Raw genomic sequence first — 17,908 nt, 5'->3', positions numbered from 1 at the left:
ATTTCGATGAACGGTGTTGCCATTTCTAAAAATAGAAATGTCTGTGAAATTCCTTTAAAATGCTCCTCCTCCTTCAGTTTTGGTTTGATTTCAGTATAACTTGGCACACAAGTAGACTTCACTAAGATACATAAATCAGTGCATCGGTTTTTGATTTCCATGAACAGTGTTGCCATGGTTACTAAAAATGGAATATTCTGTGAAATTCCTTTAAAACGCTGATTTCAATATAACTTGGCACACAAGTAGACTACACTGTGATACATGCTTAGTCTAGTAATATGGTGCATCAGTTTTTGATTGCGATGAATGGTGTTGCCATTGTTACTAAAAATAGAAATATCTGTGAAATGTGTTTAAAACTTGGTCTGATGGCAATAGCTTCTTTTCCCATCCTTTGTTATGAGTACAAACCAGTAGAGCTACAGTCTCGACAGAGACTTCTGGTTTGAAAAGACTTTTCCTCCAGTTGTAGCCCTATTGCTTTCTTTCGATAAAAAGAAACTACATTAAGGATCATTACGCTATTTATTGCTGTGGCAAAGTTTCAAGTCTGACTGTTACTTTTTTTCCTTCCTTTGTTATAAGTACAAACCTGTAGAGCTACACTCATTTAATTTCGTTTCCAAGTTTCTGTTGATCATTAGTGCAGGTTATGACTTTCAGAGTCATAAAAGTTTATCTCATAGACACTAACGTTGTAATACATGAAATAAATAACAAAAAATAACAAAAATAAAATTGCTTCTGCTTGATTTAGATCAATTCCACCACTGACCTGGAGGAAAATGCAGATGTTTTAAGTGTGTGGACGGGAGGTATCACTTTGAAAGAGAGTAACTTTCTGGGCAGTGTAACGGGGAGACCAGGGAAGACACAGGAATTCTACTCACAAAATAACTATCTTATCCTACAACTTAGCATGGATCACACAGTTATCAATAATGGATTTACTGCAGACTTTGAAACAGGTGTGATACTAAGTATTTAAGATATAGTCCATATGGTAGCAGAGTGTATGTATTCTAGTGCCCAGTAATTACCGGTATTCTTAAAGTGCAAAGTTAACATAATTTATAGAAATTGCTGCATACATTATACTTTACAAAGAAATGCAAAAAAAAATTATGATAGAAAAATTAATACAATTAAATTTTCAACAATTTTAAGAAAAATGAAATTCCAGTTATTAATGTGATAAAAACCCTGTATAACTGTCTATGACATAATATCCACGATGTATTCATCTTGTCTGTTTGTACTGTAATATGTGTACTTTTATATTTAATGATTCAACATGTAATACAATGCATTATTTCAAAGTTTAAACAAGATGATATGGCCATCTTTAAAAAAAATGGTTTGTTTGTCCTCTCCAAAACATTTTTAGCTCACCTTAATTACCTGTTGTCTATTGTCCGTCTGTCTGTTTGTAAACTTTTAATTTCTTCTCAAGTCCCACCCGGCCAATTTTAACCAAACTTTGCACAAAGTATCCTTGGGTCAAGGGGAGTTAAAATTGTTCTAATGAAGGGCAAAAACCCCTTACAATTAGAGATAATGAAGAAAAGACAAAAGACAAAAATAGTGTGGGGTCATTAAAAATCACTTGACCTGAAATGCTGAAACTTGTGTGGAAGCATTCTTGGGTAATGCTGATTCTAAATTGTTCAATGGGCCTCTTGTTTACTTTACCCTAAATTATTATGTTGAAATTTTCTACAAAAAAAAAACAAAAACAAAAAAACAATCACACCTACATACCGACTCATTTTTTTAAAAAAAACTCAGAGTCAGGAGAGAACATAAAAACATTATATTAAAGATGGCATAATTATGATTTTTTTAAATGGTTTACATCCTTGTTTGATCAAATCACAGTTGATGAGACCAAAATTTGGAATAATGAGAAAATGCTAAATGCTAGCAGTAGCTAGCAGACTTTGGAATCACCAGTGTATGGCCAGGCTGTTCCCTTTGGACTACAATTAGAGTGGTTAATAACAGCAGAATCATACACAGTGGTTTCTTTGGAGGTATAATCTTTCATTTTGATGTATTCCCCAACAAGAGTATTTTAAAGCACACAAGACTTTTGTACATCTGTAGGGAGAAGATACATTTATGAGATATTGTTACATTAGAAAAATCAAGTAAAAATGTACCAAAAATTAAATTGTCCTCTGTTTTAAGGTTTTACCAAAAATGTTTAAATATGTTCGTAATTTTCTTTCAAATGTACAAAATTCACAATATTTCATTAAAAAATTTGATAATAAAAAGTTTTTTTTATAGGATATCTTATTATTCTAATATTTGAATCAAATAAGGTGAAATAATGAACTTTCCTTATTGCAGTTTACAGTAGTAGATCTACCTACAGATGGTTCCCTGAAAGTTTACGATGGAGAGGATCTGATGGCTCCCCTTGTTTTCTCAATAACTGAAACCCCAGAACATCCATTCTACATTTCCCAGAGCAAAACCGTACGAATTGTGTTATCAACCAATATACATGAGTATGGAAAGTATCGTGGAGTTCAACTTAAATACAAAGAAGGTAATACATGAATAAAAGACTGTGAGAGATTAAGTTAAATTTTATTCTTGATTTCACATTAATCTCAGGAAACTTCTGGCCTTTCCAATTGGAAGAATTTAGCAACATTTGCTAAAATGGAGAAAAGCATAGGCACTTGCAAACATATTTTTCTTGTCAAATAAAATTACTCATCAAATTAGACACTTTACCCGGTACATATTTTTCTTCAAGTGCTGTCCTAATGACTTATTTTTTCACATGAAAATTTATGAAAAGAATTCTTCTAGATCATGACACGATTGTTTTGCTGGTCTTGAAGTTCTTTGTCATTTTATGGAGATATATCATTACAACTGAAAAGGCAAATCCTGGACAGGGATTGTTTTTAATATGGGTCCACTTACTTAATTTCCAGAAATAAACAGAAAATTTCGTTATAAGGTCTTAGTTCTTGCATTTACTAAGAGGTTACAAATTGTCATTTTTAGCTCTTCTGGTCAGAGACCAGAAGAGCTTATGCGATAGTAATGCGTCCGGCGTCCGTCCGTCTGTCTGTCTGTCTGTAAACAATTTTTCTAAACGCTACTCCTCATACAGTTTTGGTCTGATTTCAGAATAACTTGGCACACAAGTAGACTACACTAAGATACATAAAATAGTGCACCGGTTTTTGATTTCGATTAACGGTGTTGCCATGGTTATTAAAAATAGAAATTTCTGTATAATTCCTTTAAAATACAGTTTTGATCTGATTTCAATATGACTTGGCATACAAGAAGACTTCACTAAGATACGTAAAATAATGCATCGGTTTCTGATTTTGATGAACTGTGTTGCCATGGTTACTAAAAATAAAAATTTCTGGGATATTCTTTTAAAATGCTACTCCTCCTACAGTTTTGGTCTGATTTCAATATAACTTGGCACAAAAGTAGACTGCACTAAGATAAATCAGTTTTTGATTTTGATGAACGGTGTTGCCATGGTTACTAAAAATAGAATTTTCTGTGAAATTCCTTTAAAATGCTACTCTTCCGACAGTTTAGGTCTGATTTCAGTATAACTTGGCACACAAGTAGACTACACTAAGATACATAAAACAATGCATTGGTTTTGATTTTGATGAACGGTGTTGCCATGGTTACTAGAAATAGAATTTTCTGTGAAATTCCTTTAAAACGCTAATCCTTCTACAGTTTTGGTCTGATTTCAATATAACTTGGCACAAAGTAAACTACACTAGCTTTTAGATAAATAATTTACTGCATCAGTTTTGATTTCGTTGAACGGTGTTGCCCTGGTTACTATAAATAGAAATTTCTGTGAAATACTTTCAGAATGCTACTCCTTCTACAGTTTTGGTCTGATTTCAATAGAATTTCGCACACAAGTAGACTATACTGTGAAATATACAAGTAATTAAGTTAATCTGTTTTTGATTTCGATGAACGTTGTTGCCATTGTTACTAAAAATAGAAATGTCTGAAATTCCTTTAAAAGCTACTCCTTCTACAGTTTTGGTCTGATGACAATGGCTTCTTTTCTCATCCTTTGTTATTTAGTACAAACCAGTAGAGCTACAGTCTCGACAGAGACATCTGGTTATTTTTTGCAAGCATTTAAGCAATAACTCATTTTTTGAAAGATATAGTCTCATAACTGCAAGGGTGTTTGCAAAGAAATTGAGTAATGAGTTATATCTTTCAAAAAATAATGATTCATAGCTTATTTTTACATTTTTTAAAATTCTCTGCCTTGACTGCAAATGTGATTTATATTTTAAAACCCATGTGGTTTCCTTCATGTAAGCAAATAAATGGAAGAGCCACATAACAGCTTCTGGTCAATGTGAGCGTAATTTTTTATTTTCGATTATGACGTTGCACTTCCTTGGTGTTCAATGATTGTGACGTCAAAATAAAATGCAAATTTTAACCTGTTTACCCTCTTTCCATGTTACCGTGTTTTGAGTGCAATAGATTTCAATTCGCTTTATATGCAAAGAAACAAATTTGATCAATCCATGGCCCCAAGTCAGGTATGAACTGATGAAGTTTAAAAAAAAATTCAAAGAATCATTAAAAATTGGCTTTCTCAAGAATGGACTCCAGATAGTGAAACCTTGAAGTCAGTTTTAAAGTGCAAAATCAAATCTGGTCTGGAGGAGGATTAAAACATGCTTAACAAAGTACCAGGGACAGACAATTTAGCTTCATTATATAATAAAAGTAATTTGTAAGGGCCCCGCTCTGTGGACGCCCTATAGTGATGGGTCTTTTCGTCCATCTGTCCATCCAAGATCTCTTGTCTGGAGCATATCTTCTCTGTCCTTAGCCCAGTCTGGCTCGCACATCACACAAAGAGTGCCTTTGGGAAAAGGTTGTTGAGTGACCTTCAACCATGTTTCTAGGTCTAAAGTCAAGGTCATAGGAGAATTATATGAAAAATCCTTGTCCGCAGCATATCTTCTCTCCCCTTTGTCCAATGTGGCTCTGCTTCATTCACAGGCTCCTATGGTCAATGGGTATGCAGTGACTTTGAACAAAATTTATAGGTCTAAGATCAAGGTCATAGCAGAATTACGGCAGGTGTGACCGGTCAGCAGGGGATGCTCACTCCTCCATGGCACCCTATCCCACTTTTTTTGGAGGTCCTTGTTTGCTCTGCTCCTTTTTTGTATTGTTTTATGGACTTTGATATTGAATACTATGCGTTATCTTCATATCCTTCATCCTGGTTTTTGATAGAGGATAGGCAACGTTCATGATTTTTGTGCTGTTTTTTGATAGAGGGTATTGAGTACTTGTGATTTTCGTGCCATTTTTAGCTCACCTGAGCCGAAGGCTCAAGTGAACTTTTCTAATCACATTTTGTCCGTCGTCCGTCCGTCTATCCATCAAGCTGTCTGTCCGTCTGTAAACTTTTCAAGAACCAGTGGACCAAATTTGACCACACTTGGTACAAAGTATCCTTGGATGAAGGGAACTTCAAATTGTCAAAGTGAAGGGCCAAGTCCCCTCACAAGGGGAGATAATTAATAAAAGACAAAAATAGGGTGGGGTCATTAAAAAATCTTCTCAAGAACCACTGGGCCAGAAAAGCTGAAACTTATGTGGAAGCATCCTGGGGTAGTATAGTTTTTAATTGTTAAATTGTTCAAATCATGACCCCCAGGGGTTGGGTGGAGTCACAATAGAGAATCAAAGTTTTACATAGAAATATATAGGAAAAATCTTTAAAAATCTTCTTCTCAAGAACCACTGGGCCAGAAAAGCTGAAACTTATGTGGAAGCATCCTTGGTTAGTTTAGATTCTAAATTGTTCAAATCATGACCCCCGGGGGTTTGGCAGGGCCACAATAGGGAATCACAGTTTTACGTAGAAATATATAGGAAAAAAACTTTAAAAATCTTCTTCTCAAGAACCCTGCAAGGGCCAGAAAAGCTGAAACTTATGTGGAAGCATCCTGGGTTAGTGTAGATTTCAAATTTTCCAAATCATGTCCCCCAGGGGTATGGCGGGGCCACAATATGGAATTAAAGTTTTACATAGAAATGTATAGGAAAAAACTTTAAAAAATCTTCTCAAGAACCACGAGGCCAGAAAAGCTTAAATTGTGTGGAAGCATCCTGGGATATTGTAGATTTTAAATTGTCCAAATTATGACCCGTGGGGTAGGGTCGGGTCACAATAGGTATTTCGCAGCATTGTTAAGGCTTGAAAAAGGGGATGGGGCCTAATTATACGGGACATGTTTACTGTGACACCGCAAAAAAATGTTGAAAAAGTTTTTTCATAATACCAGAAAATCAGATACTTTGCAATATAAAACTGTATTAGCATAATAAACAACATCAAAACTTATCAATGCATTAAAAAAAGTTGCTAGTTAAATCCCAGACAACAGTTTATAAACAAATCACTGATCGCAGCAAACTTGTCGACATGACGTTATTTTGGTAAAAAATGACGTTTTTTATGTGCTGTGGACGGCAGATCAGGTGTATTTTTTTACAGTGAAAAATGCATACATTATTAAACAGAATATTATTTACAGATTTTAGATCGGCTATTAATACCAATGTTAAACCTTTGTTTAGTGCGATTATTCAATGATTAGTGAGAGAATGTATTTAATTAATTTTACCGTGTTTTGTGTACAGGTTTGGCATTGAGGTAGCTTATTAAATCGCCTTTTTGCAAGGGCATACACTTAATAGGTGTTAGCTATTTTTAGAATATAAATAAAGGATGTGTTCCTTAACTTGAAAAGTGCTGCTGCTTTCTTTAAATCGAGAGTGTGACTTAAAAAGGACATAAAATACTTGGTAAAGGTCAAATATATTTCCACATGAGGATATTTACTTGAAATTTTAACTAATAAAATTTGAATTCTATATAAAGCAGCAGCACTTTCTAAAAAGTACAAAGTATGCAGAAACAATTGGTAACTTAATTTTTTTATTTCAACTACGGTATGCGCTTATGATATTGAAATTTGTTGATGACCTCCATTCAGTACACATACTATGCATTTATCACGTGACTGTCCATTGATGGGACCTAACTTAATTCAGTACAGAGTGGGATATACTTTATTATTTCAAAAAATATTTAAGTTATGTAATAATAAAACGGCTTTGTAAAAATAAATTCAGTTTTAAAAAAGTTCCCGTTTTTTGCACGTCTATATTCAATTGATTTCTTCATAGTAAGCTTTAACAGTGCTGCGTACAAGGGGGAAATCTGGTAAAAAAAACAGCATGGTCAAAGCTTCTCTCAGGTGAGCGATGTGGCCCATGGGCCTCTTGTTTCATATTTCATTTCATCATACAAATACTATTATAAACATTTTTTTATTTAATTATTTTTTCAGAGAGTAGTTTTATTTGGGTCCCCTTTAGACTCGAACAACACATCCCTTAATAGTAATATTCCTTTTCAGAATAAAGACTTTTCAGATTTCTTAAATTTTCATGTTCATTGCTGAAAGTAGGGCCCTTCGATATGGCCCATCTCAATGATATCTAGTTACATGTTAAGTTTACAATATATTTTAAAGTCACAGGAAATGAAAATCACTGCGCTTAAGTTTCAATGCATTATAATCATGATCGCTATAAGCATGTTTTACTATATGTTAATGATTTTCAGGCTGTATGTTGGATTTGACGCAGCAGGGAAAAATCTACTCACCTGGCTACCAGATTAACAGCTATCCCTCCAATGTCACCTGTACTTGGCATATTCACAAAAAGAGTGGAGAAACTAGACCTATTTCTCTTCGCTTCACAGATTTCAAATTGAAGAATAATTCTGATTATGTAGAGGTACATTGTTATGGGTCAGAATAACCATAAGGCCACAATTAAAATATTGTTGGTTTGGCGTTGCCGACCCGGCCTTAATACGTTTGGGTCAGTAGGTAGGAGAAATATTTTTTTTTTCAATTTCAGAAATGTTGTTAGTTTCCGGGCATCATGGGTTTCGGATTGTTTAACAACAACTGCAGTCCGAATTGATTTCCAGTTGTTATTTATTTTCAAACCCTATTAGTTTTAAAGCTTTAATATACATGGCATAAAAAATCGCAGGTTTTGAATTGGCATAAAGTTGTTTTCTTATGCACGAATTTAAGCATGGCCGCTAGGTTCATCTACAATGTAGCAAATCGGACATAACATTGTACCTTGAAATTTCTTATTCAAACTGGTATAACTGATTCGTCAGTATATTTTCGCCATAACACACATTACCCCGGAGAGTCATGCCATTAACTTCTGTTATGCAGAGTTTACCGCGTTCGATAGCCATGCTTGGATTTGTGATACGCATAGACGCTTTCACATGAAAACTGTCTATCAATCAAGCGTTCACATGATTCTTTCCTATTTTGTATATTACTCAAACATACAGACACCTAAAATCTGGATATATAGAACGAAAAAAAAATACGATCCGTATCAGTTAAAAAAGTCTTCGGACCGCACGGATTTACCTGGCCGGCAACGCCAAATAAAGCTTATTGTATTTTTGGCCAAAATGCCAGCAAAGATCAATCACACACTTAACAATAATTTATTTACAGTAATATATATGGATCATAAAGTACAAACTTAGCAAAAATCTAAAAAAAACATACAACAGAGTGTCCGTTGCTGCACACAATGTCCCAGTGAAAATATATCCCAGTCTCTTGGTACGCCACTATTACTTGTACATCAGTGGTGCTTATACGACAAATGTATATCATGCTTACAATTGACAGAGTATTTATACATTATCATAAATCTAGAATATTCCAGAAGTTGTTAAGACATGGTTTTACTGGAACAACCTGGACATACACAAATGTTCTAGAAAAATGACCTGGAATGTTCAAGAAACTTCTTAATGTTACTAATTATGATGAAACAATACAAATACAACACACCTCACAACACCTCCCCCTTAAAAGTTTGAATGTCAATGAAAAACTTATTGTAAAACATATGTACATTAATACAAAATCTGGTATCTTTACGATACTCTTGACAAGGCATCTGCAATAACATTGTCTTTGCCTTTATTGTTACATTGTATTCTTGTAACAACAAACTCCATCTAGTCAATCTTTGATTCTTGTTTGACAATATATGCAAAAATGTCAGAGGGTTGTGATCCGTAAATACAAGAATTGGATGTAAAGTAACATTCAAATAAACATCAAAATGCTGTAAGGCTAACAACAAAGCAAGGCATTCCTTTTCAATGGTGGAATACTTTTGTTGACATTTTGTAAGTTTCTTTGAAAAATAAGAATGTTCTTAAAGCAAAGCTGCTCCGATTCCAACATCACTAGCATCAACAGTTAGCTTAAATTGCTTAGAAAAATCTGGAGTAGACAAAACTGGATTGCTCTTAAGGACAGATTTGATTTCATGAAATGATTTTTCACAGCCCTTTGTCCATTCAAAGTTAACCCTCTTTTGTAAGGGGACTAACTACTGAGGAAAAATTTGGACAAAATTTTCTGTAAAACCCAGCCATGCCCAAAACCCTCATTAACCTTTTCTTGTTTGTAGGAATCGGGAACTTTGCAATAGCTTCCACTTTAGCCATAATGGGTGTAACATAACCTTGACCTACTTTGTGACCTAAATACTCTACATAAGCATGACAAAATTCGCTTTTTTCAAGGTTCACAGTTAGGTTTGTTTTAGCTAAAATGTCAAATAAAGCACGCATGATTCAGAGATGTTCGTCCCATGTGTCACTGTATATGATGACATCATCAATGTAGGCCTCGCATCCCTGAAGGTCCTGAAGAAGGGAGTGAATCATCCTTTGGAATGTAGTGATGCATTTTTCATGCCAAAAGGCATTACTTTATACTGTAGTCTGGTCCGATTTATAGAAAAAATACTTCTAACGGCAAATAATTATTATTTGGTCCAGCATAGTTTTTTTTAACCTATTTCGAGTATGCTGAATCCGAAAAAATATGCTGGCCTTCATGAAAATGGCGTTTAAGAGGTTAAAATGGCGATTCAAAATGGCGGACATCCAATTTTTCTATTTTTTTCTTAATATCGTTCAAAAAGGAGAAATAATGTGTGAATACCTCACTGAGTGTAATACAAGTATAAAATAATAATAGAATGCTAACATTATTAGTTTGACTCAGAAAATTTAGTCGTTTTTACACTTAATTCGAATTTCCTTTGATTTTTTGGTCTATTGATCTATATTCCGCTTTGTTCAAGATTTTACATTTGAAAATATCCATACACTGCAGATTTGTATTTTTTCCTCTGCATCTCACTACTCTACAACTGAATGATGGCGCAGTTGTAAGTTAAAAGTCAAAATGGCGATTCAAAATGGCGAATATTCATCTTTTTAAAAAAATATTTCTTAATGTCATTTACATAGGAGAAAGGGTTAGTGAATATCTTACTGAGGTAGTACAACTACACTGTATGTAAAATGCCAATAGAACACTAATTTAATCACTTTAAATCGGAAAATTTAGTCGTTCAAATTTGAAATGTGTTAATTAGCTCAAAATGGCGATTCAAGATGACGTCTTATACACTCGAATTCGTAGAAACTCTTAATTCTGGTTCGGTTTGCAGAAAAAAAATTACAGTTTGCTTTTTATATATATATCATATAAAGTATATTGATTAGTCCATTAAATATGAACAAAATATACTTGAAAACACTTAAGATTTTCCAAATTTCCCCCTTCGTATTTTACCGTACGTGTTTCAAAGCCTTTGAACCCCCGTCCACCTAAAATCACTCCCGAATCTTGTCATTATCAACTCGCACTTCTACCTCAACATCCCTCGGCACACCATCAAATATAACTGAAGAAATTTCTGTCCGATTTCATCGAACACTTTGTTCTTGCTTTTTAAAACTTATAAGAACTTAGTATTATCCCTTAACTTCTTTTATTCCATGTGTATTTGGTATATGTTGCAGTCTGTCTTCGGAATTTTGGTATTTTCAACACTCAAGTAAAATGGTGCCCCGTGTCAAGAATGACATCCCAATTGACACGCATAACATCGTTTCTCTGGAGTTCGACAAAGAGTAAGCTCACGGGGGCCGCCAGAGAAACCATTTTTTTTTCAAAAACCGATTATTTAAACTGATAGTTCGCCGAAACATGGCTGAAAAATTGCCGACTCGGCGTTAAACAGTATACAATCAATCAACCAACACTCAAGGAACAACACATTTATGTTCAAATGTTAAAAGTATATTTTGTTATCCAAAACCATTTGCAAAATGAACTAGTGGTACTGTGAGCAATTAGCTCACTAAATGATACCCCGGTCTCCCATATGAATATAATGACAGTGTCCTTGTTTTGTTATGGGAAACCCAAATTATGTGTCAGAACAAAAGGTAAAATAGGAGGTCACAATGGCAATATGTAATAAAGATACTGTGAAAGTTTCATCAAATTTCATTCAGTGGTATGAGAGGAGTTGCGGATAAGAGATGGGTACCCCAAAGCGTAACAGACGGACGGATGGACAAACCGATTACTGTATACCCTCCCGCTTTTCCCTCCCCCTTTTCAAGCAGGGGTATAAAAAACTCTGATATTCAAGACATGTAGCTCTTTAATTTGTGACCTCGTATACATTTGTTGTCTTTTAGGGTAGGAAGGTCATTCTATTAGCAAGAAATTTCTCAAACTTGATCATCTGAAATCACATTGTGTGCATATTTTGGTGAGAAAAGTTATGCAATTTAAGAGCGCCTGCAGATTCCTCGTGATTCCTATCACTTACAAGCTTTCGTACCAATAGGCCTAAGTCATTCCTGATTTCGATCTAGTCAAACTTTTCTTGACAACAAAATTTTCTTGAACACTTCAAGAACTTGATCCACACTTCTTTGTTAGTATAGTTTAAGGTTGTATCAAGAACCGAGGGGGGATTGAACACAAACATTTTCTTCTTTCAGATTTTGTAAATTTCAAAATTTTTAAATTAATTTTATATACATTGTTCAATACAAAATTGTCCGTTCACAGGATGAAATATTTGAGAATCAGTTGAATTTTTGACTGAGAATAACAAAATGCAAATGCAGGGACACAGAATCAGAGCTGGACAATCAAGAAAATTTGTGGTTTACGTATATTATACTGATAATTCTTAATATATATGTTGATATTTGGATATTATAATATATTCAGATTTATATGATGTAACAATTTCTAGCCCTATAATTGGTCGTGGTCAATCATTCTAAAAATCACACTAAGTGATGTTGCACCAGACCTTCCACATGAACATAAACATTTATTTTTTTTCTACGCTGGACTAAAAATAGATCAAGAATTCCCAACAACTGAATGTTCACTCGCCTTAATGCTCGAGGGATACTGCTCTTGGGGTAGCTTAATTTTCATATTGTCCTCAAAACAGCAATTATTATATGATATTATTAACTTTTTATATGAAGAAGCAAGGTGAGACAGGTAAAAGGTAAAATATCTTCGGAATTGTCGTCAAACATTTATCTTAACAACAGAAGTAATTAAACAAAAATCCGTGTTATAAAAATCCTAAGTCATTAATAAAAATATCCTCCAAATTTCATTGCATATTTGAACATTATTTCATGAATAAAAAAATTATTCAAACTGTAATTTATTTTCTGCAAAACGAACCAGAATTAAGCAGTTTTTACGATTTTTCGAAATTCGAGTGTATAAGACGTCATTTGAATTGCCATTTTGAGCTATGATTAACACATTTCAAATTTATCGACTAAATTTTACGATTTAAAGTGATCAAATTAGTGTTCTATTGTCATTTTACATAGTTGTACTATGCTCAGTAAAATATTCACAAATCCTTTCTCCCATGTAAACGACATTAAGAATTAAATAAATTGAAGAAAAAGATGAATATCCACTATTTTGACTTTAACTTACAGCTGCACTATCATTCAATTGTAGAATAGTGAGATGTAGAGGGAAAAATACAAATCCGCAGTGTATGGATATTTGCAAATGTAAAATCCTGAACAAAGAAGAATATAGAAACAATAGACAAAAAAAGTCAGAGAAAATTCGAATTAAGCATAGAAACGACTAATTTTTCTGATTTCAACTAAAAATGTTAGCATCCTTTTATAATTTTTATAGTTTTATTATACTAAGTTAGATATTCATTCATTACTTCTCTATTTTGAACGACATTAAGAGAAAATTAGAAAAATTGGATGTCCGCCATTTTGAATCGCCATTTTGACCTCTTTAACGCCATTTTCATGAAGGCCAGCATATTTTTTCGGATTAAGCATACTATGCTGGACCAAATGATAATTATTTGCCGTTAGAAGTTATTTCTAGCCTTCTTTTTAAAAATCAGGACCAGACTACTAGTCCTAGGCAAAGGTCCTACACAATCCACCAACACTCGACTAAACGGTTCTTCAAAAGCTGGAATGGGTTGGAGAGGAGCAGATGGTATCTTCTGATTTGGTTTACCTACCATCTGACAGACATGACATGACTTACAAAACTCAGAAACATCCTTTGTTAGCTTAGGCCACTAAAAATGACTCAAAATCCTATTATAATTCTTATTGACACGTAATTGACCTGCCATAGGTGTATCGTGAGCTAAACTCATGACATCTTGACGATAAGCAGCTGGGACTTGATGAGGTTGAGTCAAATCTACCAGTAAACCAAGACAAGAACATTCTAAGCCGAGAGCAGTTACTTTCAGAACAACATAAATACCCAGATATCATCCTACCTGGTGAACAACACGCCACGCTTCATCTGGGGAAGCGTCAGGTGGTCGCCATTTTCGCATAAAGATGTCATCTTTCATATAGAAGGATTCTCCAACTTTAGTGGCCTCTTCTGGTGGAAGTGGATGATATCTGGGTCTTTATGTTGTTCTGAAAGTAGCTGCTCTCGGCTTAGAATGTTCTTGTCTTGGTTTACTGGTAGATTTGACTCAACTTCATCACCACTAAATTTTGGTAAAAGTTCATTCTTCACCGGCTTCTTGATATTGTGTGGTTCCATGCTTGTTTGAGTGCCATCAAGGTCAGACAAGAAAGTGTCATTCAAATCAATATCAATAGAGGAATTTATCTCGTCAAAGGCTTGAGTATGGTCTGCCTCGATTTCTCATCTTCTGGCCATCGCTCTAGTAACAGCACAGGCTGGATAAATGTCATCATCTTCATCATCGCATATGACATTGGAAGTGATTTCCTCACAAACTATAGGATCAGGTTCAACCTTTCCACCAGCTAAATCGTTGACTAGCAACAAAGAAATGCCTGGATCGGGAAGAGTAGGTCGAACACCTACGATAGCAGGTCTAGTAACTAAATCTGACTTCAAACTAATTCTATGCAGTGGAACATCAATGACGCCTAGCTCCAAACCCTGTAATAAAACTGACCCACCAGTAGAAGTCTGCTCAGACGGAGGAAGCACGTTCTCTAACAACAAAGTCTGTGCAGCACCAGTATCTCTCAAAATCTGGACAAGTTAAATTTTGCTAGAGTCACCGAGTGAAACAAATCCCTGAGACATACAGCTCAACGCACTTTTTAAGCTCTCATGGTTTTTTGCACAAATTAAGGTCACATTGTTGTCATAGTAAAAATTACCATTTTCGAACTGCGGTACAATGACAGAGCCCTTCGTTTTATTACAAATATAATGTCAAGCATAAATGTCCTTTAAAATTAGTATCTTAAGTTTCCAAAGTTGATGTTTTGAAGGGGAATTTATAAATAAATGGTAGGATGTTTCGATAATATGATTCTACCATAGGTGTTTACGAATTGTATAAAACGAGCTTTCCTTAATACCATGTAGTTGAAAATTGTAAATTTTATTCTTCAAGGTGAGTATTTTTAAAAAATCTTTGCTCACTTACCATACTCCTCTTCGTTATGTCGAAATGTAGCGCTGAAAAGGGATAACATTGCAGAAGGAAACCACACTAAAGGGTAGGATAATGAAGTATTGTTTATATTTTTGAATAGTGAATTTCTTCTATCAAAAGAAAAATTCTTCTGCATTTACGGTTTGAAACGTTAACATTTTGCAGTGGGATGAATCTCTCATGATTCTAGATTTTAGAAGTTGACTCTGACAAATCCCACCTTATTAACATAGTTAGCAGTCAAACAGATGAAAAATACTATTACCACCCCGAGTTAAGAGTCAAATGTACAGAAAATACAAAGCAGCTTTACTATGCCCATGTCTACATTTCTGCCAATAGCTATTGCTTTCAAAAGAACGGATAAAAAGACTGGTGCAATTGGCAAGAAACCACAAAAATTCAAATGAGAATAGTTATTTTTCAGCCATTAATATATATCAAAGTTCTACCAATTGATTTGTGTGAATTATGTTTCAGTAAATGAAATAAAACTCAAATTATGTAAACAAATACATTTAAACGTATTCTGTAGTCTCGATACACAATATTGCATCATAACAATGTGACCTTAATTTGCGCGAAAAACCATGTGAGCTTAAAAAGTGCGTTGAGCTGTAAAGGGCTTATAATCCTCCATAGAATCAATAGAACTGGACTGTTAACCCTGAACATCAGGGGGCTCGTTTCTCAAAAAGGCCTACGACCAGGCGTAAGCTTAGTCCGGACTAAATCAGTGAGTAAACTCGGAAGTCTGACTAAGTTGCGTTTCACAAAAAGGCGGAGACTTAGTCGAGACTAAATTTTGGTTTAAATCTAGGCCTGTTCATGAGTAGGCGTAAGTTCTTAGTCTGTACACAACTTGGGAAAAGGACAAGTGTTTTAATCATAAAGAGTTAAAAAAAAAATAATTATTTTATACGTATGCGATATAAAATCTATTCATATACATGCACATAATTATATGATATGCGAAAAATCATGAAAATTAATAAACAACATATAATATTATGTAGAAAGGTAATAAAATCCATCGAGGATGCAGGTGGGATGAACTACAAATTTGTAATTAAGAACTTTGAATTCTAGTTGGGTGGGGATTTAAGAAGTGCCAGATTTAATTTTTTAAAAATGTAGGCACGCGTTGTGGGGGGGGGGGGGGCAACCTTCCCGTTTTTTATTGCAATATTTCGTTTTCCGTTTTAAAAAGGTGTATAATTTATGGGCTGATGCCCACTCTCAGCATTTCTCTTCTAGGCTGAATATTTTGGTCACTCAATTACTTACCCCCTCCCCTCCCCATTCACTTTTTAGAAACGATGCCAGGTACCGGATAATTTTTTTTGTTTTGAAATGGAAAATGTTTCAATAAGTCCTCAAACAATATTCATTTTAAAAAATATATTTTAGATAATGAGAAATATTCGGTAACTAAGCCGTGCGATCAACCAAGTCAATGATTCTTTAATTTTCCCCTTAATTGCATATATTTAAATATAATATTTATTAAACATAAAAATTCGAATTTGTAAAATGTTCGAGTATTATACTTAAAGTATTCTGTTCAATGACTGTTCACTCATTGTCGAGAGGTGAGAAGTGTAGATGTTTTAATCGTTTTTTCTAAATGGCTTGCAAAAGCTTAATAGTTAATAGGAAATCGAATTCTTGTGAATCTAGTAATTTTTATAAATTTCTAAAATATTTCCATTAAAATTGAAAATGTGTGTGTTATAATGCATATGGTGTATATGGAGTATATACATATGTATTTCTACATGGCCTATGTAAATTATCATAACGATATCAAGGTAAAACTGTATGTTCAAAATGTAATGTCGCGTAATGTGTCAAAATTGTCATTTTTTAAAGTTTTGTTGAAAACTAAGGCACTTAAAACCTTTACTTATCATATATTACTTAAATCAATATAACAATAGAAAGATAAAAGATATATATATATATTTTATTCTTTTACAAAACAAAAAATTCATTGAAGTTCATTGACGTTTAAATTTTAACAAAAACGGGAGCCAAGGAAAGCCATATATCTAGGTCTTTAAAACAACTGATCATTATTATTATTTTTTTTTAAATCTCTTATCCATGTTTTAATAATTCTTTTTATGATAATTATGATTTCATAACTGATAAATTTTTGACAGTACGCCTGTTGGTCGGGCGCTCTGTCCCTTCACTCTCTATCTGCGTAAAGTAATTTAAATACAGAAAAATTTCCTTCAGATACTGGTTGCCCCCCCCCCCCCCCTTCACCCGACTTTCAAAACTTTTGCTACGAGCCTGTTCCAGCCCCTAGTCATATATGGCTTTTACTCATAGGAAAATTACTTAATTCCAAATTTTCACAAGTACATGTATGTATAATCATGTATGTACATCATCTGATTTTAATGTAGATTTCTAATATAACACTTGTGGATGTTGAGGGGAAGGGAGGCTGTGTACAAAATTATAATAAAAGATTTACTCAGTCAGTTTTGTTTTTGTGGCTGTGGGTGCCTAACCAGACCCCAATCTGCCCCCTTTTTCAAGATTTCTGAATCCGCTACTATGTTAATGCTTTGAACTTGAAAATACAGATGGGTTTAGGTAATAGATCTGTTTGAAAGACGGTGAAAAAGTACAACATGCAAGCGCGCTAGTGTTTCCTGTGCATGGCATCCTTTATATAAGTTCAAGTTTGATATAAATTTGATCTGCCACATGTCATTGTAGTCTCTAAACCAAATAAAATGCGATCTGCGCATGCTTAGTACCTAGCGGAGAGGTCTTAGTCTTAGACCTAGTCTTACGCCGCTTTCTGAAACGCGATTTAGGCCCGTCTAAATTTTGGCGTAACTTTTTTAGTCGGACTAACTTCGGCCCAAATCTACGACCTTTTGAGAAACGAGCCCCAGGAGTGTCAGAACAA

At 34.2% G+C, this 17,908-nt stretch overlaps 1 protein-coding gene across 1 annotated transcript in view; it reads left to right on the top strand.

The window, feature by feature from the left end:
- Window positions 1-371: 371 nt before the first annotated feature.
- LOC134231244 (uncharacterized) overlaps window positions 372-17,908 on the top strand; it is a gene marked incomplete at its 3' end in the record, with an annotated part of 423,563 nt that continues 406,026 nt past the window's right edge. The window contains 5 exon segments of the mRNA XM_062713186.1: window positions 372-446; window positions 761-971; window positions 1,882-2,036; window positions 2,359-2,560; window positions 7,697-7,872. Coding sequence (XP_062569170.1) covers window positions 372-446; window positions 761-971; window positions 1,882-2,036; window positions 2,359-2,560; window positions 7,697-7,872 — 819 coding nt within the window.

Source organism: Saccostrea cucullata, unplaced genomic scaffold (genome assembly GCF_032062105.1).
Source record: "Saccostrea cucullata isolate Sc308-1 unplaced genomic scaffold, CSIRO_AGI_Scuc_v1 ctg238, whole genome shotgun sequence".
Lineage (NCBI taxonomy): Eukaryota > Metazoa > Mollusca > Bivalvia > Ostreida > Ostreidae > Saccostrea > Saccostrea cuccullata.
The sequence above is the reverse complement of the archived record's forward strand: the minus strand, read 5'-3'. Positions and strand labels throughout refer to the sequence as shown.